The sequence below is a fragment of the Juglans regia genome, chromosome 5 (genome assembly GCF_001411555.2).
Source record: "Juglans regia cultivar Chandler chromosome 5, Walnut 2.0, whole genome shotgun sequence".
Taxonomy (NCBI): Eukaryota; Viridiplantae; Streptophyta; class Magnoliopsida; order Fagales; family Juglandaceae; genus Juglans; species Juglans regia.
The window spans coordinates 17698937-17723268 of NC_049905.1; the positions used below are offsets into that span (position 1 = coordinate 17698937).

The 24332-nt window shown below is 37.0% G+C and overlaps 3 protein-coding genes across 3 annotated transcripts; 2 read left to right on the forward strand and 1 right to left on the reverse strand.

The window, feature by feature from the left end:
- Positions 1 to 15: 15 nt before the first annotated feature.
- On the reverse strand, positions 16 to 1840 carry LOC109011850. The gene is made up of 2 exons (XM_018993191.2): positions 1294 to 1840; positions 16 to 984 (listed from the first exon to the last, which is right to left on the reverse strand). Exons 1-2 carry the CDS (start codon positions 1790 to 1792, stop codon positions 206 to 208), a joined length of 1278 nt encoding a protein of 425 aa, XP_018848736.1. The 5' UTR covers positions 1793 to 1840; the 3' UTR covers positions 16 to 205.
- Positions 1841 to 5918: 4078 nt separating this feature from the next.
- On the forward strand, positions 5919 to 19331 carry LOC109011784. Its single transcript, XM_018993109.2, has 9 exons — positions 5919 to 6294; positions 12066 to 12182; positions 16991 to 17040; positions 17183 to 17444; positions 17563 to 17831; positions 17941 to 18150; positions 18271 to 18363; positions 18571 to 18666; positions 18782 to 19331. Exons 5-9 carry the CDS (start codon positions 17577 to 17579, stop codon positions 19190 to 19192), a joined length of 1065 nt encoding a protein of 354 aa, XP_018848654.1. The 5' UTR covers positions 5919 to 6294; positions 12066 to 12182; positions 16991 to 17040; positions 17183 to 17444; positions 17563 to 17576; the 3' UTR covers positions 19193 to 19331.
- On the forward strand, positions 19332 to 23031 carry LOC109011785 (hemolysin A-like). The gene is made up of 7 exons (XM_018993110.1): positions 19332 to 19416; positions 19544 to 19638; positions 20204 to 20285; positions 20587 to 20666; positions 21930 to 22032; positions 22143 to 22299; positions 22603 to 23031. The coding sequence occupies exons 1-7, from the start codon at positions 19412 to 19414 to the stop codon at positions 22615 to 22617; spliced, it is 537 nt and encodes a 178-aa protein (XP_018848655.1). The 5' UTR covers positions 19332 to 19411; the 3' UTR covers positions 22618 to 23031.
- The last annotated feature ends 1301 nt before the right edge of the window (positions 23032 to 24332 follow it).

The window sequence follows — 24332 nt, forward strand, 5'->3', positions numbered from 1 at the left end:
GCTATATATATATGTGTATGTAAATCTTCATTTTACAAGTCATATTAATTCAAGAAACAACAATTAAAGCAGATACATTATTAAAATGGCGAGACATATTCCATTGCTTCAACATGAAGCTTATTAAATTTAACAAAAGAGTGCTCCTATTCCCCAGATCTTTGCCTAGAAATCAAGAGCACTATTCAATTAGCTTGAACTGTGATTACCTTTTACAAACTACTCCACGACCATCCATACCACTTGCGCAATTCAGGTTGCCAAACTCCTCCAACTCCATAGAATTTTCTTGATCTGTTAACTCACCAGTAAACCTTGCTACAGCACAATCAGTGGAAAAGAGACTTGAGGAGGAGAATTCTTTTTGACCACCCAAAACAGGCATGAGCACCCCCATCTTCACCCTACTCACGTAGTTGCTTGCATAAGTCTGGCCTAAAACACCGTTAACTTGCCCACTCAATGAGTAAAACTTGAAACTCAAGTCAAGATGCGCGAAGCAATCCTCTTGGTTAATTCCATAATTGTGAATCTGGGAGTCTTTCTCAGTTATAGGCACGACTGTTGCTTTGATCTTGAAATTCCCTTCCACCTCAATTTCTACTGAGTTTGCGTCACGAATCCTTGTGATTGTAACACTTGGAGACGTCATGGATTGCCACCTTGAGCTTTCTTCATCACGAAGGTATATTGGTTCGCCATCGAAGCCCAGCGAAAGGCGGTCGACGGAGTCATCCCAAATCGATGTTTTTCTAGCGCCGATGAAGATCTTGTGAGTGCCGAAGAGGATTCCGAGAGACTGGACCCAGGTGAAGTCCCTCTTCATGTTTTCGTTTCTTTTTCCAATGAAATGGCCATTGATGTGGATGTTGGAGTCGGAAACAAGGCAGAAGTCGTGGTCTTTTTGACCATGGAAGTAGAAGGTGATTCCATCTCCACCGACGAATCGTGGGTCTTGGCACACAGCACCGGCACCGTTGCATTCTGCTCAGATTTGCATGTGAAATCAATGGTTACTTACAAAAATTTTATCCATGACTAGCTACAACATATGTTGATCAACGGATCTATGGAGATCAGTTGGTATGCAAAATTTTTTGAACAAAAAGCCAAATCTTATTATGTTATCAGTTGCATCAAGTTAAGAAATTATTAAGGTCGCACCAATCATTAATGCATGCTGTTTTGAAAGTATTTTCAACCAGAAAAGGTATGATTGTTAGAAGGTGTCATTCTTTAATTAGTACTCTTATAAAATCCCAAAGAACAGAAGTAGTGTAGGGCGAAACTTACCGCAAACTGGGCTGCAAGTGGCGCAGTTAACACCACAGTTGTCGGGGCAACCGCTAGGACAGGTAAGCTGCGTACCATAGCACCGAGGGAAATCCTTTTTCGTACATTTAACTGTCTTTGGTGCTGAACTTGAAGCAGGGGGAGGCGGAGGAACAGACACAGGAGGAGGAGGAGAAGAAGAAGCAGGAGGAGGGGGAGGTGAACTCTTCTTTGGTGGAGGAGGAGGTGAATGCTTTTTTGATTTTGGTGGTGGTGGTGGCGGAGATGGCGGCGGCGGTGGCGGATGTTCGCAGACGGGTTCGCAAGTTCGACAATTCATGACACAAGTGCGAGGGCAGGTTGTAGGGCAAAGCTTTTGTACTTTGTAACAAGCAGGGTAATTAATCTTGTCTTTGCACCTCACTTTCTTCTGCTTATGAGGTCCTGCCTCTGCCGCCATTGCCGTGAACAGGAGGAGAAAGCACACAATACTCAAGCGAGCAATGGCTTGAGCTGCCATAATTCTGGTGCTGAAAGAATATGTATGGTTGAAGGACTAATGCTATATATCTGGGTCGATCTGGATTGAGAATCCTATGCTACATGCACCTCATTTTATAGAGGTTTTGAAAGGAATAGGATTAATTGTTAAGCTAATTGTGTGCCCTAGAATCTAGCACGAGCTTTCATGCTACCTTGTTTGTTCTGTACGTGGAGTGCTCTTTACTTGAAACTTTGAGAGATGAATCCAGTCGGTGTTAATAATTTTCCCTATTGACCTCCCACATGCCCCTTCAAAAACGGCTCAAGTCAACCTCCTGCTTTTCATAACTTGTACATAAAAAAATGGTCCTATCATCAAGTTAAACATCAAGGCTTTGCATGATATATGTGAACAAAAAAATGATAAAAAGTAACTCCAACCATTCATTTTAGATGGGAATTAAAGTGCTGCCATGCATTAATAATATTGCTATCCATCCTCCTTCAAAGGGCTTGATTAGATCTAAGCATTTCGAGATCTAAACATAACGTACATTGACGTGATACGTACATCAGATTATAAAGTTATTTTTATCGTAAAATAAATCACGCTAATTTGTGAGTTTATTTTTATATAATATTTTTCTGTTTATAAGATTGAATGATCCCCCAATATTTATATCTACTAAAAATATTAGAAAAAGTTAAAAAAAAATATCTAATCAATATTTGATCTCTAATACTAAAAATATCCCATATTTATGCCGAGAAGGGCAAAACCATAATGGCCTTGTGAATGGTGCAATTATTAATGCTCTTGCCTATTGATCATTAACCGATTGACTAGCTAGCTAGTCAATTAATAACCTAATTGGTCTTGTTAACATAATTAATAGCCTTAATTTGGGTAGGCTACACCACGAATACATAGGAAAAGAAATGCATTCTTCATGTGTTTAGCCACTTTTGTTGCTAAACCAAATCCAAAACTTCAGCCTTAAAATTGGTAATAAGTAAGGCTCAATTGGATGCTGCCCAGTAGCAACCTGATCATGACGACTTTAAAATTAGAGCTATATATATACACATTTGTATTTACATAGTGGTCATGAGTTTTGCTGATCTTTAAGGTAATCTTAATTCGTACGTGTATATATATATATATATATGCACGTAGCATTATTCATTAGAATATGAGTTAATCTACATACAGTCGTTCTAAATGGAGACTGTTCATGCAAGCCCATACTGTTATGTTTAAAAAAATTAAAATTACAATAATATCCTTTTTAAAATGATAATTTTTTTATTTTATTTTACCTTCATTCATCAATGGGACTGCATATGCAGTCTCGGCCCACCCAAGACAGCAATAGAATTTCTCTTAGAATATTATGGTTGATATATAACTTGTCCATGGCCATGTAAGAAAGCCCTTCCTTGCTTCCTGCCCTTAAAGAAGTTATGGGACCTTTACAACTGTAATAACTGACTTACTAAGTGTCAATATTCCAAAAAATAAAAAACAAAAAATTTCAGAAATATTTAGTTCACAAAAAAATTGTATAAAAATGAACTTACAAACTGATATGGCTTGCTCTAGCACATCAAATTGTAAAATTCTTTTTTCAGTAAAGTAGATGTAACATATGATCACATCTAAATTACAATTTGTAAATTTTACTTTTGGAGATTTTATTTTAACCTAACAGTACGTTTCATAAACCTTTACCAAGACTGATCTAATAGGCAATCTATCAATCTCATTTCAACATATATATATATATATATATATATTAATTTCAGGACGAAAATGACTAATTTTTTTTTCATACCCTGTAATTTTCATAATCTACAGTTAAATTTCTGAATTATAATATATATATCATATTAATTGAGAATAAACAAATCAAAAAAATCTTTTATATCTTTTTCTATCCATAATTTCTAGCTCTAAGCTTGACGAGAAACTGAGATTACGGTTCAAAAGAGTGATGTTGACCATCATCTTTTAGGGTTTGACTTACATCCTGTTAACTGGATATACATTCTGTTTGAAAAATGAAAGGATAAGATTGCTTTAAGCAAAAAAATTATAAGTTGACATTTTTAAAAATTAATCTTTCAATCTCGTCTATTCACTTTTCAACAGCATATTTCCAGTAAAGTTTTAAGCCAAACCCAATTTTTTTTTTTATCATCCTTTTACCATCCCATAATTATTAAAACATTATTCATTAGATTTCAATTATTTATCAATTATTTGATGTTACATCAAGAAATGGATAGGAGTTTAGAGGATGATGAAACAGCATTTATATATATATATATATATATATAAGTACTAATCGCATTGGGTAATTTAAGGATGCAATTCATATATGATCACACATTGAAATCAAAATCAAGGGTACTCCTAGTTCGCACTCAAATTATGAAGAAGACAAAGACAGCTGAAATAGAAATTTCTGGTTATTATAACAGTAGTACTGATCATCATGCCATATAATCAATGAGAGAATGATCATACCCATTAATTAATAGTATATGCATGTTAATTAAATGCCAGTTAATCTATTAATTAATATAGGTGCCTACATTAATTAGCTAGCATGATCCCATGCATGTGGCACTAATATATATCTTTTAAGACTTTTGCATGCATGCTTTGGACTGTGTAAAATAATCTTAATTAACGCTCTAGCTACATGATTAACCCTCTCTTAGAATTTAATTAATTGGATCTCTGCATGTCGTTAATGGAAGAGTTTACGATTAAAGTATTTAACCCTCTAGTGTTAGCGAGCCTTTGATCGATTAAAGTATTAACGAAAACGAATTCAAATAATTATCTAAGTAATTAATCATGCATGTACGTATATATGTTTACGTGATCTTCAGTCCCACGGAAGACATTGTAGAAAGCTACAATATTTCGAGACTAGTCAATGAAAGAATTTATCTTGACTTTACCAGCGCGTGCGTACTAACACTACAAGAAAAATAAGCACTTGTAATAGATTATTTGCGACGATAACAACTATTTACAACAAAAATAGACTCATTTTGATAGGAAATAATCATTTTTGTTGAAAATAACTGATCACAAATAAACAGTTTTCTTATAGTATGAAATAGTACTTCACCTAAAATAATCAGGTTAATTAGAAAATTAGTAAATGGGTTTTCACCTTTTGTTCAATTCGAGACCTCGGTTTTCATTTCTAGATAAAAAATTATACCTAAATTTTAAAAAATTCGCAATGAGGTACTTTTGTCAATTTTTCATTAGAAAATTAACGGGATGCCACATATCAGTCTTTAATTTGTTTAACAAATAGCATCAAAATTAACCCATGTCACCCAATTGAAAGTTGATTTGCTAATGAAAAATGAATATAGGTACTTAAATATTGCGACTTTATTAAAATTCATGTATTAATTTTATAAAAGTTGAAAACTGAAACCTCGGGTGAAAAAACGTATAAACTCGTACTGATTTTGCTATTAATCCTAAGTAATCATACAATTAGTACCTTCTTTATTTGGCGATTGATTTGGGGATAAATAAAGGGTTTTGACTTTTTTTTAACTATTAAAATATAATCAAATAATTAAATATATCTTTTTTGTCGAGTTAAGTTTTTTCTTTGCAATGCATTCAACCTCAATTTGTTCTTTTCTAAGTGCATTCAACCTCGATCATTTAGAAGAAAGAATCTAGTGCCTCAAATATTACTTGATCTCCTAGCTAGGAGGCCGAGCTCGAGGATTGAGCTCTGCTTGTGAAATGCCGATGTACGTTGGTGAACCCAATGGAATCATATTGGGGCACCAAAGGAACACAAGCACACTAGGCTGCACCCACTACAAGAAAAACCTCCTTTACCGGCGATTTTATAATCGCCGCCATGAAAATCGCGGCTAATGATACTTTTTAACAGCGATTTTATATTCGCCGTAGGATTTGTAGCGATTTGGCTCCTGACTTAACGTAATCGCTGTTTGTAGCGATTTATTTTGTATTAGCAGCGATTTTTATTCGCCGTAATAGGTATTTAATGTAACGGCGATTAGAATATCGCCGTTAGAATTCGTGGGCGAGAAATTAGACGTTTTACTTTCCCCCAATTTACTTTCTCCCCAAAACACCACTCGTTCTGCAATCCCCCCGAGACGAAACCCAGACCAAGTCGCTACACCCATTGCTGACGGTCACGGCTGTTTGCGACGGACGGAAGGCCACTCGAAGGTCCCCCTTGCCGTAGCTACGTCGTTTACATTCGGCATCCCATTTTCCCACACCCTTCCCCCCTAGTTCCTCTTTCTCCATGGACAACCCAGCTGCAAAATTAGTTTCCTCATAACCCAGCTTGCACCGAGACTTTTATTGTGTGTTTTTTGCTTCATTTTCGAGTCGTTCCTTGCCCCTAGAAAGTGACTTTGTGTGCCTCCATATTCGGCTTGGAGATAATGTTTTTGGGGCTTCAATTCCCTTTCGATCGAGTGTAATTTTCAGATAACGAGATTCCCATTCAGGTATATTTTCTTGTCTACTCTTTTTATGATAGAAACCTTCATGCATAATACTTCTTTTCCGGCTTCATTCCCATGTTCTTCCGTTTTTGGTATTCTGCTATGTTTGTACAATAATTTACAATTACACTGTCAATGTTGGTCCCATGTTCTTCCTTTAGGTTCAATATTTGTATACCTCCATTTTCTGTATGTAATTGCTGGTGATGTTGAACCCTGCGGATAATGCCTTTTCTCTCTGCATTTATGGCCCCTTTTGGTTTCCGTTAAGTGGGATCTATATGAACAGTTATGTCCTCAATTGAAACGTTATACTTAAGATCATAACTTCAATTGAAAACCCCTTTAGTTTAAAGTTAGTTATAGGGTATTTCGAATATGATCAATTTTTGTAGTTAATATTCATATATCTATGTTCTTGCTAGTTGGGGGAACTCAAGTTCTTTCTAGTACTGGTCAATTAAACAGCTGAGCAGAGGCAGAAATTTCCCTTAGGGTTTCAAGATCTATGATACTTGTCAATACCTTAAGCCATTGACAAGTTTTCTGTACTAAATATTATGGCAAACATTAGTCTATACATTGGGGAACTCAAGTTCTTTCTGCATATAGAGATTAATTTTGGCCTTGCAATATAATATATATATATATATCAATTAATTAATTTATCACAGCAAACTATATACAAATGCGAGTAGGGGTGTATATATAAGTCGGTATGTATTTCAGTTTGTATGACAACTAGGTCTAATTTCTGTTTGTGATCAACCAAACATTTATCTTTGTATATGATCTATAAACATATACTGTTAAAAATAACATAGTACTAGGCTTTTTGTGTTATTACTTTTAAGAATGAAGCTAAAGTATATGATTCAGCTATGCCAACATATTTGTGCTATTACTTCTAATATTTAGTCTATAAAGCCACCACCCGGCCAATTTTGTAATTACTAATTAAATGAAAACTATCACGATATTTCGCACAAAGAGTTAATTTTCTCAACTAAATTATAATACATCAATCCAGAAATAAAATCCTTGTTTAAAGTCTGAATTTACTAAAATATAATTAGTGGTTTACTGGCAATATCAGTGTTTATAGCATTCTTTTTGGTTTGTGGGTATATGGAGTCCAGTGAATTGTATTTTGTCTGTGGGACGACATTAATGCCTAATGGTTTGAATGGCAATTGCCAATTTGCTGTCAAGCCGCCTAACCAAGAGTACCTTGGCTACTTTTAATCTGGATCATGTATTAATATTGCGAAAAACGTTCACAACGTCGAGGATGCTCAGAATTGGAAAATAGCCAAGTCCTGCGTTTGGCCTTAGAAATATATAATTAGCTGATCATCTAGAGTTGTTTCTCAATTCTCCATGCCTGCATGCATGCAGTATCCCTCTCCTCTGGTTATATATGTCAACATGTATATATCGATGATTTCAACTTGAATGAATGTGGTTTAGACACACACCCACACACACACACACACACACACACACACATATATCCATACCTATTATATATTTCTGTATAAGGCCGGAAAGTTGTATAGTACTGGTACATTAATAACCTGTTAATTGTTCATTGTTTGATTATTACCGAGTTTACAATACCTCGCGTTTCTTTTATATATCATGTGTGTGTATGTGTGTGTGTGTGTGTGTGTGTGTGTGTATAGGAATTAGCATGATAGTGGTATTGTTGTTAGAATTAAAGCTTCGGTTAAGAATTCATGAAGTGATGCCAATTAATACTCCGGTATTCATGATTCCACTATCGATCGACAATACCACATTATACTACTGCCTCCATTTTCAAGGGTGTACACATTTTTTGGGGTCAGGCCAGCAGGGTGCACACATACTGCTGCCTCCACAAAGTGCACTAGCTATATATATATATATACATATATATATATATATATATATATATATGGCTCAGGAATAATTGTGGGCTCCTGTCGATCCATCATAATTCTGAAAATCCCTGCAATTGAAGACATTTAACTTGTACGTTATAGCTTACATATATATATTATATATAATTTTAGTTTTTTTTAATTGCAGTACTTCAATATTACTAAATAAATGACAATGAATATTAATATAAAATGTGCAGTTGAAGCTGCTAGGAAGCAATATTTTATTTTATAAGGATGGTTGGAAAAAAAGAAAATTTTAATAATTACCTAAAGAGGTTTTATGAGCCAAGTATTGCCTTCAACATAGTGAGTCCCAATAAAAGGCTCAGCCTCTTCATCGGTGAGCATTCTAGCCCAAGGCACTCTTCCTGTCGAGTTGGCTCCTGGTCCACTACATTTGTATTCTCCATAATACACTCCTCTGCAACAACCCCAAAGAATATATAGATTATGCGCAAGAACTGATCACCTGGTTTTAATTAATCATTTCATCATATTTGATTTTCCAAGAGTAGTAGTGCTATATATATATTTATATATATACTTACTGCATGTAGCTTTTGATCGCCCCAATCACTCCACCCTTGGGGAAGAACAACCTTGTCCAGGAATGTGTATGAGAAAACCACCCTGGAATACTCACCCCATGCTCTGCCAAGGTAAACCTGGCCACTCCCTGTTACTACACTGTCTTTGAACAAAAACCCACTTCCCAATGAGGCATTGCTTTGCTTTTGGGCTGTGAGGGAGGCCACCTTCTTTGCAATGGAGTTTAAATAGCAGTTCTGCATGAGTGAAAAACCTTCAAAACATTTTAAACTACTCTTTATGTATCAGTATAATGCATGCATTCATCATATTTAGTCAACAACGTTGTTTTAGTACATGTATTGAATTTTTATCTGAACATAGTTAATATTCTAATTTAAACATGTTATCAACCTAGTTATATATTCAAGTCAATATTGCTGCGTGCCCATTGTGCAGAGAGTATTCAACAGAATTCTTGGATCAATACTCGATCTCCCTTACGTACATAAATGCATGGTTAGCCCCACCATAAGTTTTATCTGAAGCACTTTCTTATGTGAGAGAAGGAACATTGTAGCACCCATAGTTGCTCTTAGGAATGCTCAAATAACTCTGCCCAGATAAGGGATAAAAAATTGTTAAATTTTTTAGAGTGTCTAATTAGAATAAGAAATCAGTAGAGAGAATTAGAATGTTTGTAATTTGTTGTGTCTAATTGGAATAAGAAATCAGTAGTGATACTATCAATGTTTCATTTCTGGTTATTTGAATTTTGATTCTTTGAGAGTTCTGAAGTGAATTTTACCCATTTGCTGAACATACTTCAAGATCCACTTTTGTTTACGCAATACAGAAAATATTTCAACCCTTCTGCTTGATGATTTACTTCTTGCTAGTACATGTTATTTTTATCGGGTTAATCAATTCCTCTCCAACATAACTATTTTTCCATACTTCTCAGACTTGAAGCTGATTCGTAGTAGCAGGTACATCTATCTCATATAGTGACAGGATCTTCAGATCAATAGACACAATAGACACTATAGACACTAATATACATCTATATTTGTTTCTATGAGAAAGATGTATAATAGAAAATAATATAGACACTATACATCTTCCACCATATCATCAAATTACACTACATGTTCTTATCATAATAATATGCTTAGAAAGAAAGTGAAGAACATGCCCACAAAAAAACAAACAAAATATCAACCCAAATTCTAGTTCTTGGTTGGAAACTATATATTTCATTTAATCATTTATAGCATCGTTTCAAAAAGCTTCATCCTATAATGACATAGCTTCTTCGTAAAATTAAGGGTCACTTTCAATGTTAAGAATGAACTTAACTTCCTTGTTAAAAGCATTTATATCTCCTTCTACAAGATAGATTAGAAAATCAAGACCAAATATTGTTTCTTCTCGAGACCTTTTTCTCCTCCTCAGTTCAAGTTCACTAGGATGCTCAATTTCATTTTCAAAAGTACTAGAGACAGTCATGAGTTGTGTTCTTTTGAAAATCAGACTTGGTCAATTTTTCATAAAACCCAACATCTCCATATTCATAACCTCAATTAAGCCTAGCTCTAGAAATCTGTAAGTCATGCAGTTTTGAGAATATCCAATAAAAACACACCTATAGGTTTTAGAGCCAAATTCTAGTCTTTTGAGATCAGGTTTTTAACGTAAGCTAAGCACACTTTTAATGGTTTCAAGGATGGAGGATGTTTATGCCATAATTCAACAAAATTATGTTCACTTTCTTACAAGGCACTCTGTTTAAAATATAACAAGCAAATAAAATTGCTTCACCTGGCCCATAAGTTAAATATGAATATTTGAACTTAAAAATTTTAAGTAAAATATAGCATTCACCATCTCAACAGAATTGCTTCACTCTGTTTAATATTGTTCTGTTGAGGTGTGTAAGAGGCCATTTTATGGTGATTTATCCCATAAGTTGGCACACATTTTGTAAAGTCATTTGATAAATATTCCCAACCACGATCAGACTATAAGGCCTTAAACTTCGTAACCAATTAACTTTTTGTTAAACTTATGTAATAAAAAAATTTAGAGAACACTTCATCTTTACTCTTGCATCAAGTGAACATGTGACCAATATCTAGCACAATCATCAATGACAATAAGAAAAGACATATTACCTAAAACACTTATCGATGAAACTAAACTGCTATATATCACATTATTCATTAATCAGTAACCTTTTAGTCTTCATCATCCTGCCCCTCCAATGATGTCAGTATCTTAGTTTGCATAAGCATGGGAAACTAAATCATATGGTTAGGGGTGCCCAATGTTCTCAAATATTTCCAAGAAGCCAATACATCCTGCCCCTCCAATACCAAAATGCTTGACAGTTACGCTGCCTCCTGGAACCAGCAGTGGCAGTTTTACAGCTGGGGATTAAATATTTTCCTTCCTAACCAGGAGGAAGGCTGCAGGGAGAACTCCGAACTTGTGATGAGGCTAACAAAAACTGTGAATGGGGAAATGCATTTGTCATATGTCTATAATTAATTTAAAATTCTCAAATGCTTAAAAGAAATATATTAATTTAAATAGGACAGCCTAAACTGAAATTTGTGCAAGGCGATCCCTCGACTTTTTGTTTCCTTCATCATTGAAAATTGTTTGTGCTATTACTGCTTGAAAGGGATAAGACATGGACTTTGTCGAACCGTTTGAGTTTCACTTTGTAAGTGAAAACGTTAGGGAATAAAAGTTTTCTTTTCTTTTATTCCTGGTTGCAGTAAAATTAAGGACTTAAATGGGCATTCTCTCTTAGTATCCTTTTGTCTAAACTTATCCAACATCTTGAAAATACACCCTTTCCCTTAATAAAGTCCACGTATGTATAAGTTAACCCAACTGTCAATTCCATCCATATATATTTCATCTAGATAACTCAATGGCCTTTATTGGACAGCAAACATGCAATTTTGATCAATTGCATGTTTTTTTATCTTAGAATGCTTGAAATGAGGAGTTTTCAAGTGATGTCACATGCGCTAACTATGGATAGAAGTTACATAGGACAAGATGTTGTGTTTTGTAGTTGATTTTCCCTAAGTTAAGAGGATGTAAGGGAAGTGCTTTGTACTTGAAATTATTTAGTTGGTAAATGAAGTTAATATTGTGATTAAAAGTTCTAGCTCCTACATTTTTTGGCTTTTATTAGTATATATATATATATATATATATATTTTTTTTTGCTTCTTGATTTTGTTTGTGTTATATTTTGGTATTGAGATTGGTTCTGAAAATTACTTGGATTGTTGGGTGCAGATTGTAAGACGAACGTGTTGTGCTTTTGATTTAAAAACACTTGACTCAGACAACAAGCTTGTAGAGGAGCCATTTCACTCTTGTGTGAGCTGAAATTCCTTTTGTAGGGGATTGAAGGTAAGAAATACCCATACACAGCTACAAGATGATATTTTATCTATTTTGCTCATTCTCAAAACATAGATGGATGTTTTTTGTGAGTATTATTATATATGCTAGACCTTCTGAGTTTGCATATTTTTTAAGATTATGTTTAGATAATCACTCTAAGTCAAGTGTATTCTACTTACCAAACTCTCTTCGAATTGCTTTTTTGTTTTGGGTGATGTTGTTCATTTTCAACAATATATATCATTTGTATATCCCATGATATACCCACACACACACACACACACACATGGATATATATATATATATATATATATATATATACATGAGAGTGAAGGGGCTTAGACATGTAGTTGGCTATCGACGGTTATTACTATCACAATCAAACATTATTAGTCCAATATTGAAAAATACATATATATAAAATATATATATATATATATATCAATCCTCCTTACAACCTTAAGAGGGGAAAACTAGGGACTACGTAGCTAGCGTCCTGCCGATACTTGGCTCACGTTAATTCATTTGACGAATCCCCCCGGTTTAAAATTTTTTTGGGACATATGGCATCATATGATGTGGGAAACATTGTAGCTCCCAATAAAGTTTTGTTAGCCAAAGTGGGGAAGAAAATTTGTTGGAGTTTAAACCTCCTGAGATGCCTACGTAGCCACACGTAATGACACATCTTCAATTTAAACATTTATTTTCCTATCCCAACATTTGGCCTATGGTGAGTTTTTCATCGAACTTATATATTTAAAGTCTCTGCTGACCTAACTTTCTTCCCTACCATGTCTTTGTTTAGATGGACAAAAGTTGGATGAATGACCCCGATAGGCTTGTATCACCTGCATACGCCGAAGGCGTTAAATATTTCCTCACACAAGCACGAAACCTTGCAAGTGGAAGGGCTCGCATTCGGTGTCCATGTCATGCATGCCTTAACAATCTGTGGCTGCCTATACCTGAGGTGGAAACCCATTTGTTCATTAAAGGGATCAACCCAAATTACACCCAGTGGATATTTCATGGGGAGGAGGAGACAACATTGTACGTCAGTGATTGATGACGATATCATCCAAGAAGACGATTACATAGATGACATGCAGCATATGTTGGATGACATCCGGGCAGGCACCTTCGTTGATGTGCCTCAAGATAGCACTCCTTTGCCAAACAGGCCATCAATACATGTAGATGGACCAGCCCCATGTTTTGACTAGCTACTAGAGGATGCCCGACGTCCTCTTTACGATGGGTGTACAGAATTTTCAAAGTTATCATTTGTTGTGAAGTTGTTACACATCAAATCAATCGGTGGATGGTCAATTAAGTCGTTTGACATGCTCCTTGATTTGTTGAGGTCTGCCTTTCCTAATGCCCTATTGCCACAATCATATGAGGAGTCAAGGTCTTTGGAGCGCGGTTTGGACTTCAAGTATCACAAAATCCATGCGTGCCCCAATGACTGTATCTTATATTGGAAGGAAAATGCTGCTCTTAATGAATGCCCTGTATGTAAGGCTTCAAGGTGGATACCAAATACAAACGGACCACGCGCGGTACCTCAAAAAGTGTTGCGTCACTTTCCTTTGAAACCGAGATTGCAGCGTCTCTTCATGTCTGCCAGGATAGCAGGTGATATGCGATGGCACAAAGAGCAACATACGAAAGAAGATACTTGTATGAGACATCCGGCCGACTCTGAGTGCTGGAAGAAATTTGATGAAGATCATGGTTGGTTGGCTTCGGATCCTCGCAATGTTAGGCTCGGTCTGGCAAGTGATGGCTTCACTCCATTCAACAACTTGGCTAAACCTCATAGCATTTGGCCAGTGATCCTTGTCCCCTATAACTTGCCGCCGTGGTCATGCATGAAAGACCAATTCTTCATGACATCTCTGATTATTCCTGGCCCAAGGTCACCAGGGAATGATATTGATGTATACTTGCAGCCGTTGATCGATGAACTGCTTGAATTTTGGGAAGATGGGATACCTACATATGATGCCTCAACTAAGGAGACGTTTATGTTGCATGCTGCCTTATTGTGGACAATCAATGATTTTCCTGCCTATGGGAATCTGTCTGGCTGGTCAACAAAGGAAAAATTGGCTTGTCCGTCTTGTAATGCAGACACAGACTCTAATTGGTTGAAATATGGCCGAAAACATTGTTACATGGGACATCGACGTTTCTTACCCCCAGATCACGTATGGAGAAGGAGAAAAGGGTTGTTCAACGGTAGAGAAGATCATCGCATGCCACCAAGGGATGTAGGAGCTGAAGAGATTCAAAATCAATTGCAGATGATTGGGGATGTTCAGTTTGGCAAATCTCATACGAAGAAAAAACGCACTGCTGAAGAGCTGAACTGGACAAAGTGTAGCATATTCTTCGTGTTACCTTATTGGTCAACAGTTCGACTTCGGCATAATTTAGATGTTATGCATATTCAGAAGAATATTGCAGACAACATCTTATTTACTTTAATGAACAGTCCAGGGAAAAGTAAGGATAACATCAATTCAAGGCGTGACTTAGAGCTTTTGGGCTATAGAAAAGAATTACACTTGAGGCGTGATGGTGATCGTGTAACAATGCCACATGCACAGTACACATTAAACGTCGAGCAAATGAATAAATTTTGTGAGTGGTTGTCTGATATCAAATTTCCAGATGGGTTCGCTTCCAATATCTCAAACTGTGTCTCTCGACGTGAGTCCAAAATCTCAGGGTTGAAAAGCCATGACTGTCACGTTTTCCTTCAAAGGCTACTCCCCATTGCTGCTGGGGGGTATTTACGAAGTAACATTGGCTTGGTTTTGACTGAACTTGGTATTTTCTTCAAAGAGTTGTGCACTAGAACACTTCATGTCAACCGCCTGGCCCAACTCCAAACTGATGTTGTCACCATTCTATGCAAACTGGAGATGATATTTCCTCCTTCCTTTTTCGATGTTATGGTCCACTTAGCTGTCCATTTACCCCGTGAGGCCAGACTTGGGGGTCCAGTACAATATAGGTGGATGTACCCATTTGAGAGGTATCTCGGCAAATTCAAGCGGTATGTTAAGAATAAAACCCGTCCAGAAGGTTCAATAACCGAGGCCTATATTCACACCGAATGCTTGACATTTTACTCCATGTACCTCAAAGATATTGAGACGAGGTTTAGTCGACCGGACCGCAACATTGATGTTGACGAAGAGGAAACGTTAGATAGGTTCAAAATTTTCAACCAGAAAGTCCGTCCCTTGGGCATGCCTTCTAACGTGCAATTAGAAGATAAACTATTTAAGGCAGCCATCTGGTACGTGCTCAATAATTGTGCGGAGATTGGACCTTATATAGAGTAAGCATTAACGAGTCTACTTAAAAATCATCTTTTATTCTATACAAGTTGTTATGAATCCAATACCATCTAACTTCAATATGTTGCTTCGACTCGATGCATGAAATGCAGGGAACACTACGATAAATGTAAGGTGCAGCACCCAGATTGCATCGATCGCACGCACCAAACTGAATTTCCAACTTGGTTTAAGCAACGTGTAAGTTCTTATCCATTCCTATCTAAGATGCGCTGCTATAGGTTTCATTTTATATGATTTGGATCTAATCGACAATGAACGTTGTGAAATTTGCTTTTTAAATATATAGATCCAGGAACATCGTACCTCGCATACACTTGATGTGTCCGCTGATCTGTATGCGTTAGCTTGCGGGCCTGACCGTTGGGTTGCAACATATGCTGCTTGCATAATAAATGGAAAAAGGTTTCATACGAAACAGCGTGAACTTCGCCGGCGTACACAAAATTTTGGAGTGGTGGTAACTGGTGATGAGGCCACAAATAACTTGGACTTCTATGGAGTTATTAATAATATTGTAGAGTTACGCTACATGGAGTGGCGTCGGGTGTACCTATTTGAATGTGATTGGTTTGACGTTGGTGATCGAAAACGAGGGGTGCGGGTGGATGACCATATGATTAGTGTCAACATGAACAGGACTTGGTACAAGGATGAACCATTCGTGTTGGCGAGTCAGGCTGATCAATGCTTCTACATAAGAGATTTAAGGGCGAAAGGGAATTAGGGTGTTGTGCAGAACTATGCAAATAGGAATGTATACAACATTCCGCCACTGCCAAGAGTTCTTGAAGATATTGATGGGGAATCAAGTATTCCTGATGCTGATCAAGAGGACGAGCCATCATATTATTACGAACCAGTGCAGTGTGATAACACAGATTAAGTGGCAACTCAACTGAATAGGCCTGATATACTACCTAGCCATGTAGATGCACGAGAAATCATGGATCTGGTTGGTCAATGCATAGATTCAACAGGCTTTATTGTTGATGGCATGATCACTTCTGATTCTGAAAATGCGGCCAGTGAGGGAGAATATTCAGATGAAGAGGACCTATCAACAAATGAGGGGGAACATTCAGATGAGGATGTCCACTCAACATCTGATGAGTCTGGCGACCTATAAGTACAACCCAAGAACTTCGTTCATTTAAGGTTGAGATATTAGGTTTCTTGTTTGTAATTCCCATTTGTATATAGACATCTCACAATATGAGATTGACTTTGAAATTGGTATGTGTATATAGACAGTTCAATACAAGTTGGGTGAAATATATGTTCTGATTTATTTCTTACCACCATGAAGAATTTCATTTTACCTGGCTCGTTCTATTTTTTGTGCAAGTAGCAAACAATCTTGAGAGTAGTATTCAAGATTTACAACATCCATACCTAAATTAAATAGTATCTAACATGTGATGTTTATTGCTTCAGGTTACGTTCAATACCGGGAGGCTGTGTGAGGAGCACTATGCCTTATCAAGGTATATATACGGCCGACTCTCAGTTAATCGTTTCTCTATTTAACGTCTCATAGTGTAAGGCTGTCTGTGCATATTGAGATTATTTTGTATCAATTATGTTCTGAATTTTATCCCACTATGTTATTAACTTGTACTCGTGCAGGTACCCAGTTCAAGAGGCGGAGGCAGACTTCGCGGTCTTCGAGGTGGAAGGCGTTATATCCCATACTCAGGTCGTCACATCCGACCCCGTGGTGCGAAATTATCCTCATATCATAGCACGGAGGAGCGTAATCAATCCTCCTCGGATGATTCGACACAGCCCCCAAGTCCCCCACCATGCATTGTGCCCAGTCACGCGCCAGAACGTATTCAAGAACCCCCACCAAATACAGTGGAACAATCACCTACACGAGAACAAACAGGTGCATTTTTTTTCCAATACTCTAATTTTGAAAGCAAAATCATGTTTGTATGTGGAGTGAAGTGTGAATATTCCACATTACACTTAAAAATACTAATATATTGCACCTTAAAATACAGCTGCAGATGCCCCAATGGAGACCGAAGGAATGCAAGAACAGAGGAGACGAACTCGTGGGCCATCTAGATGCATTTTCTTTGACAAGCTAAGGAAGAACGGGAAAGTGCAGTTGAAGATAAATGATGGTGAGACAGCCCCATGTTGTGAACACGCCTCTATGTTCACAACACGAGTATCGTGGATTGTGAAACAATACTGTGACATGAGTTACAAGCGTTGGTCGGATGTGCCACCAGCGATTAAAGAGGAGCTCATCGACCGTGTTCGGGTATATATACAAATTTGTTCTTGTGATTGTTTGGAAATTGTTTATGTAGTATAATCATCGCCTAGATAACGTAATGAAACATTGATTGTTTGCATGATGCCTTATGTAGAGTGACTTTGTGTTGGACTGGGATCGCGCAAACCACCGATTGACGGTGACAAAGGCCTTACGTAAGCGCTTCAACTCCTTCCACCACGACTTGCACAAGATTTATGAATCCTATGGAAGCCACGTAGAAGCGTTGGCTAATGGAACTAGTCTAGTGGACCCCATTGTATGGGTGAAGTTGTGTGAAAGGTGGGGTAGCGATGCCTTCAAGGTACAGATGATCTTTCTCACATACAACCCTATAATATGCATCAATTTAATATGTCTAAATATTGTTGTGGCAAATATGTTTGTCTATTACATAGTAATTGTTTCCTAATGTGTATGACAGAAAATGTCAGCTCAAAATCGGGAGAACCGAAAGAAGCAGGTCATTAACCACACATCAGGACGTAAATCATTCGTCCGTTTACTTGAGCAAAAGGTATGTCTAAGGAAAAACAATATTTTCATTTCAATAGAATAGTGAAAATGCACTTTACTTGGAGATGTTAGTGACAATATTACATTCCTATCTGTGCAAGGTGGTTACTCATAGCTTTTGTTGTTCAAATGTCACATGGTTCATCCAGAGAATAACGTTACCTTATATTAAATGAGTGTTCTTATACTCATTTTTCACACATGACAGCGCAATGAGAATGGGAATTTGGTCGACTTCTACAAAGAAACGCGTTGGTCGAAGAAAAAGAATGCATTTGTCACAGATGCTACAGAAAGTACTTATGTGAGTAGTACAGAAACAGCCGTTGGGGTCTATGTTTCTTTCTATATGTTCTAATTTTATTAACATACCGATAGGCTGATTATCTCTTTCTAATCGTTGCTTTGTCAATGTGCAGAAGGAGATGCAAGGTAGGTTGGATGGCCTAGGACAAGAGCAGTGTAGTGATGAGGCAGCAGCGACTGTCTTTAGGGAGGTTCTTGGCCATCGACCTGGATACGCACGGGGACTTGGGGAAATGGTCATCCCCGAGTCAAGTAGACAACGTGACAAACTTCAAATGCAACAATACATGTCTGAGGCTGAAAAGCACAAGAAAGATTCTGAACAATATAGGAAGGATGCTGAACAATATAAGAAGGATGCTGAAGCTTACAAGAGTCAGCTGGATGAAATGAGGACAGAGTTGCGGGAGCTGAGGGAGCATCAGATACAAAATCACAATGTGATGCAGTCTTTCCTTAGGGCTTTCCCATCGTTCACTGAGTCAGTTCGACAGACTCAGTGTAACGATTCCCCCGGCCCATAAGGGGCTTCTCATAAGAGGGTAGTTATTTTGGGTGGTTTTTTGTGACACTGGGGAGATATCAAGTTAGGGTGTCGACGTGTTGTGATTTTGGGTGGTTTTTGGACTTAGTCTATACGACACTGGGCTATATATATATATATAGTATTATATATATATAAGCTAGAATTCTTGGATATATGTCTACACCGGGCCACTGAATGGATCTCTCATGGTCTGAAAATGGGGTTAGTATCATTTGGAGTTATCCACCATAAAATGTACTTGTACAAGCTCAGTTCTCAAATATATTTCTAGCAACTTGGTTTCCCTAATATGGCTGAATATTAATGCTATTTTTGGTGTTTGCCACAGTTGCTCCTGTCGTCCTCTGTCGAGAAGAATATCTACGTACACTCAGCTAGTGGGATGTGACAGCTGCCTAAGGATCCATCCATATATATTCTATGGTGAGCCTCTTGCTGATTCTTCTCTTGGATTGATCACAGCTGCAGAAATTGATAGCTTTTATAAATATAGGAACTAGATAAATTAATGGTTCAAATTAAGTATGATATTTTGGATTATAAATGGATCTTACCCGAGATACCAGGGCTTTGTTGATTTCAGTTCTTTGTTTTTGAATTGTAGATAAACACCAATAGAAATTGTTTGATATGTATTGAAGACAATGATGGAGAACTGGAATTCAGACAATTTGATTGTCTGAACTCCAGGATGCATATTGAGAGGATTGGCCAACCCTTGGCACTCCTTAATTGGTATCTTATATACATAATAGCTATAGTAGTAGTTCGTGAATGCCCATGGACAATTGGCCCAGGTTCTGCGTTGGGTGGTTCTCTGTGCATGTAGACATCTTGCTTTTTTATTGTCCTTGTCATTGGACTGTAGCTCTCGAAAGATTTCCGGTATCCTCTCCACTCTCTTGTCTATATGCATTCGCCTTTTTGTTCTTTGTTGGGGTGGTTGTTGCTTGAATCTTTTTAATTTTGACTCACCGTCCTTTTTCAGTGAGATGGATCAAAGCCCAAATTCGAAGTCCCTTGAGAAGCTATGCTGTTATAAAGTCAGGAAAGATTCAACTACCAAAGAAGTAAGCATCTCTATCTCCAATATCATAATGTTTTCTTGTTACTACTGTTTGTAGGTACCTCACTTATTCACATCTAGTTTCTCATTTTAATGTTATGAGGATTGGATTCAATGAAATTTCCGTGAAAGATTTTGTCTATCAGGTGATTGACCATTTGGAATAAACATTTATTATTAGTTGTAGGCCTAGCCCGATTCTGAGTGGAAGCTAAAAACTTTACATTACCTGCAATCTAGTATTGTTTCATCTTTTCTCAAATTGCTTTTAGATTTTGTTATGTTTATACTCTTAAAATTTTCAGAAAAAGGAGGCTGGATGAGATATGTCTTGAAAGGTTTCAGCAATACAGCCGAACATTTATTCAATCATGGATCTTACAAGGTAAGATATATTCTTTCATAGCATATAACGTATTTTAATTTTTAATGCATCCTGAGCATTTTACCATCTCAACAGTTTAAGCACCAATGGATAGTTTCTCGTTAAAGTTTACACTTTTAAAAATGTCTGGTCAAAGAGTTGAGTTGCTGCGGCAGTTACTATAAAACTCAATAGTTTTTGTCTTTTGCTCCACTCTCCTTGCTACATGAAGAGTCACGAGTCATAAACCACAAGCTAAATTTTCCCTTTGATGAGTATTTGTGGTACGATGAAAAACATGAATTATTGTCCCCTTCCTTCAAACATAAATCCCTTGGTTTCTGAGCCAAGAGATTCACTCTAGCTTAGAAAGCATTTCCAATTCTGTCCTGAGCATACCTCGTTGGTCTCTCTCACCTTGGGATAAACCCCTTCTCCTTTGTGATCAAGGCTTATAATGTTTCTTTTTCATTTGCATTTTGGACGGAGAAGATTTGAAACCAATGGTTTAAGACCTGGATGTTCATCGATCTAAAATATGGAGTGCTTCATGGCAAACAATATACTCAAATTCAAGTGACTTTTGTATCGATAAAAATGATTGAGCCCAACGCGTGGAACATTTAATTGAAATGAGGATGAAATGTGGACGTAGGTACGAGGACCTCTGCTATAGTATCATGTTAAATCACCCATTGTTTTACTCTGTTTAAAAAAAACCATTGTTTTTAAAACTTAAATTTGAGTGAAGAGGTGGATTTAATCATTTAGTTTATACTCTAACAAGCCCAACCAATCAAACTGGTCAATATAGTCCGTGTTTTTGGAAATGCTGTTCCTAACTGAGAGCAACCCCCTTATGTTCAACCCCCCCTGCCCATCCTCCAATGGAAGTTCCCAAGAAAAAAAAAAAAGAAAAGAAAAATTTGAATTAGAACTGATATGATGTCTCCAAAATATCCGTAGCTCCTGATTTGTTATAAGATACCATTATCAATTGCTTAAGTGATTGAAAACATTTTGAAGTCTGTTTTAAACTGATGTGCGGTTGCCTCACAATTCAGTATTGCTTAGCACATTATACTAGGTTATCTGTTTTGCACAACTTCTATAATGTGCGGGCATTGAGGCTGAAAAATTCCAGATTGTGGCATGCAATGCAGAGGCTACCATTCTCAATCATTGTGGGAATAAGCATACTTGATATGAGAAGTTAGCTTACAGTCTTATGATCAATTTTGGACCTCTCTCTCTCTCTCTCTCTCTAACACATTTGAGGTGTAGGCAAAGTGTTTGTTGATGGAAAGGTGGTGAACAAAGCTGGAACACCAGTCTCTGAAAAAGCTGTTGTGCAGATAATGGCTGAAGTTCCAAAATATGTATGTAGGTGATTTACTCCCCTGAAGCAACCCATCATGCACTCTTAGAAAATATCATTGATGCAGTGTCTTTGTTGAGAATGTTATATTAATTTAGAAGTTCCTTTGTTTATACCAGAGCAGGATATAAGTTAGAAGCTGCTATTGAACAGCTAGGCATTGATGTTTCTGGTAAAGTAGCACTTGATTCAGGGTTGTCCACTGGTGGTTTTGCTGACTGCTTACTTCAGTATGGTGCATCATTTGTTTATGGAGTTGATGTAGGTTATGGCCAGGTACTAAAAAGTTCTAAAGCTTTTTATCTCTTTTGCTTGGTGAATATGTCCTAGACATCATCTGGATTAATTAGCCGATTCTTTTTGTTCTTTTGGATGGTTATATAATACAAGAAAATGGTGCCCTCTTGGGAAGCCCTCTTGTTGCACCCCTCCTTTTTACTTATAAAAAAAATATAGTGTTAGAAAATGTAAATGGTTATTTCTAATTAAAGAGGTTATGGGAAATATTTGATAGCACTCTTATACTTATCTGACAAATCTATAGGGGTCTTAATGTGCTTCTTATCATTTGGTTTATAGCATACGTCTTTATGAGTACAAACCAGAAAGACACTGGTGGGGTGGAAGAAGTTGCGATTCCAGCTTCAACAAAGGCTGCTACAACTGCTCCTGCTGCTGAAAAACCCTTACCTATGCCAACCATAACAGTCTGTGAAGTCAAGGAAACCAGTTCCAGAGGATCAGCAGTGTGAACTTTTCAAGTGGATGCTCAGAAGGGAAGAGGAAGGTTATTTTCAAAAGATCCCGAAGAAAAGAAGCTACTTGACGAAGAGAAAGCCATTTATAAATTTGTATTCGAGCAAAATCTATCCCAAGTGCTCTAATTATTCAACAGTTGTTCATCTGATTACAGATTACTAGAAATGATTTTAATATGAATGGATTTAGCTCAGTTTGTATATGAGAATACAATACACCACCCCATTGTAATACATATGAGTTTGGATTTGTTGATGGGCTTGGATGTTTGTTGATGGGATTTTATTTTGCATGTTATATCGATGTTCAACTTTCATTTATTGGCAGCCATTGATTATGAAATTTGTATTTAGGAACAACTAAAAACCAGGCCTAGCAAGAAAATTAGGCCCAGGAAAATTAAGAACGAAATTTTTTTGGCGGCGAATTAAGAGCATAAAGCGGCGACTAATTTCTCGCCGCTAATCACTTCAACTTTATTCAGTCTACACCAGCGATGTAAACATCGCTACTATAACATTATTCCAGCGAGTTACAATTCGCCGCCAAAAAACTTAAATACCAATTAGTAAAATTACGGCGAAAATCAAAATCGCTGTCGATAAGTAAAGTGCGGCGATATTGACATCGCCGCTATATGAAGATATCAAATTGACGGCGATTAAAAAGTCACCGTAAGGTAATATTTGGCAGCGATCTAATAATCGCTGGTAAAACGAGCTGTCCTATAGCAGCGAGAAAAAAATCGGGGGTATTAATCTAACCCGGCGACTATAAATCGCTGCCAAATGCCACTACACAGTTGAAGTTATATTACGGCGATTTTTATTGTTCGCTGGTATCTATAATTGGCAGCGATATTCTCACTTCTAGCGTCAAAATTTAGTCGCTGCTATATATCTTTCCCAGCATTTAACAACTCAATCCTATATTGAGTTTGCGGCGATTAAGCACATAAAGCGGCGACCAAAATTTCGCCGGTGATAATAAAATATATGGCGGCGAGTTTTGGTTTCCGTTGGACTAGATATAATGTGGGGCTTTAATACCGGCGAAATAGCAGCGAGTTATAACTCGCTGGCATAGACGTACTGTAACGCCCCGTACCCGAGGGTCCGGAGAGTTAACTCATGTCACTAACAAACCTGTCTCTCCAAGCACTTAAAACTCCAAGGACTTCATGATTAGCACACAATTCATATTTTTCCAAATAACCATAATAAAACTCCATAAGTTATCATTACAAAACATAAACCAAAAGGGGTCCACAATCTCCCAATAACCTCAAAAATATAACAATACATCTTTAGGTCTCAATAGGTCCAAACAACGTAAAGTACTTCAAATACTCAAGTTAAATCCATCTACTAACAATGGTACTCTAAAGTACCCAATCCTTCCATCCATATCTAGCCAGCTTCAATTCTATTCCTGACCCCCAGTTGGGAAATCAATATCATCTGAAAATATATGAAGATAAGGGGGGTGAGTTATCAACAACTCAGTAAGCAGAGAACATATACTAGCATGTAAACATGAGCCTTTTCAGA

What these genes read in the sequence shown, in the direction of transcription:
- LOC109011850 (XM_018993191.2), bottom strand. Translation starts at nt 1,792, where the DNA reads ATGGCAGCTCAAGCCATTGCTCGCTTGAGTATTGTGTGCTTTCTCCTC. An exon ending in CACTTGCAGCCCAGTTTGCG is followed by an intron (nt 985 to 1,293) that starts GTAAGTTTCGCC and finishes AAATCTGAGCAG; the next exon opens with AATGCAACGGTGCCGGTGCT.
- LOC109011784 (XM_018993109.2), top strand. Translation starts at nt 17,577, where the DNA reads ATGGAGACCGAAGGAATGCAAGAACAGAGGAGACGAACTCGTGGGCCA. An exon ending in GGGGTAGCGATGCCTTCAAG is followed by an intron (nt 18,151 to 18,270) that starts GTACAGATGATC and finishes TGTGTATGACAG; the next exon opens with AAAATGTCAGCTCAAAATCG. An exon ending in ATGCTACAGAAAGTACTTAT is followed by an intron (nt 18,667 to 18,781) that starts GTGAGTAGTACA and finishes GTCAATGTGCAG; the next exon opens with AAGGAGATGCAAGGTAGGTT.
- LOC109011785 (XM_018993110.1), top strand. An exon ending in AAGATTCAACTACCAAAGAA is followed by an intron (nt 20,286 to 20,586) that starts GTAAGCATCTCT and finishes TAAAATTTTCAG; the next exon opens with AAAAAGGAGGCTGGATGAGA. An exon ending in GTTCCAAAATATGTATGTAG is followed by an intron (nt 22,033 to 22,142) that starts GTGATTTACTCC and finishes TGTTTATACCAG; the next exon opens with AGCAGGATATAAGTTAGAAG.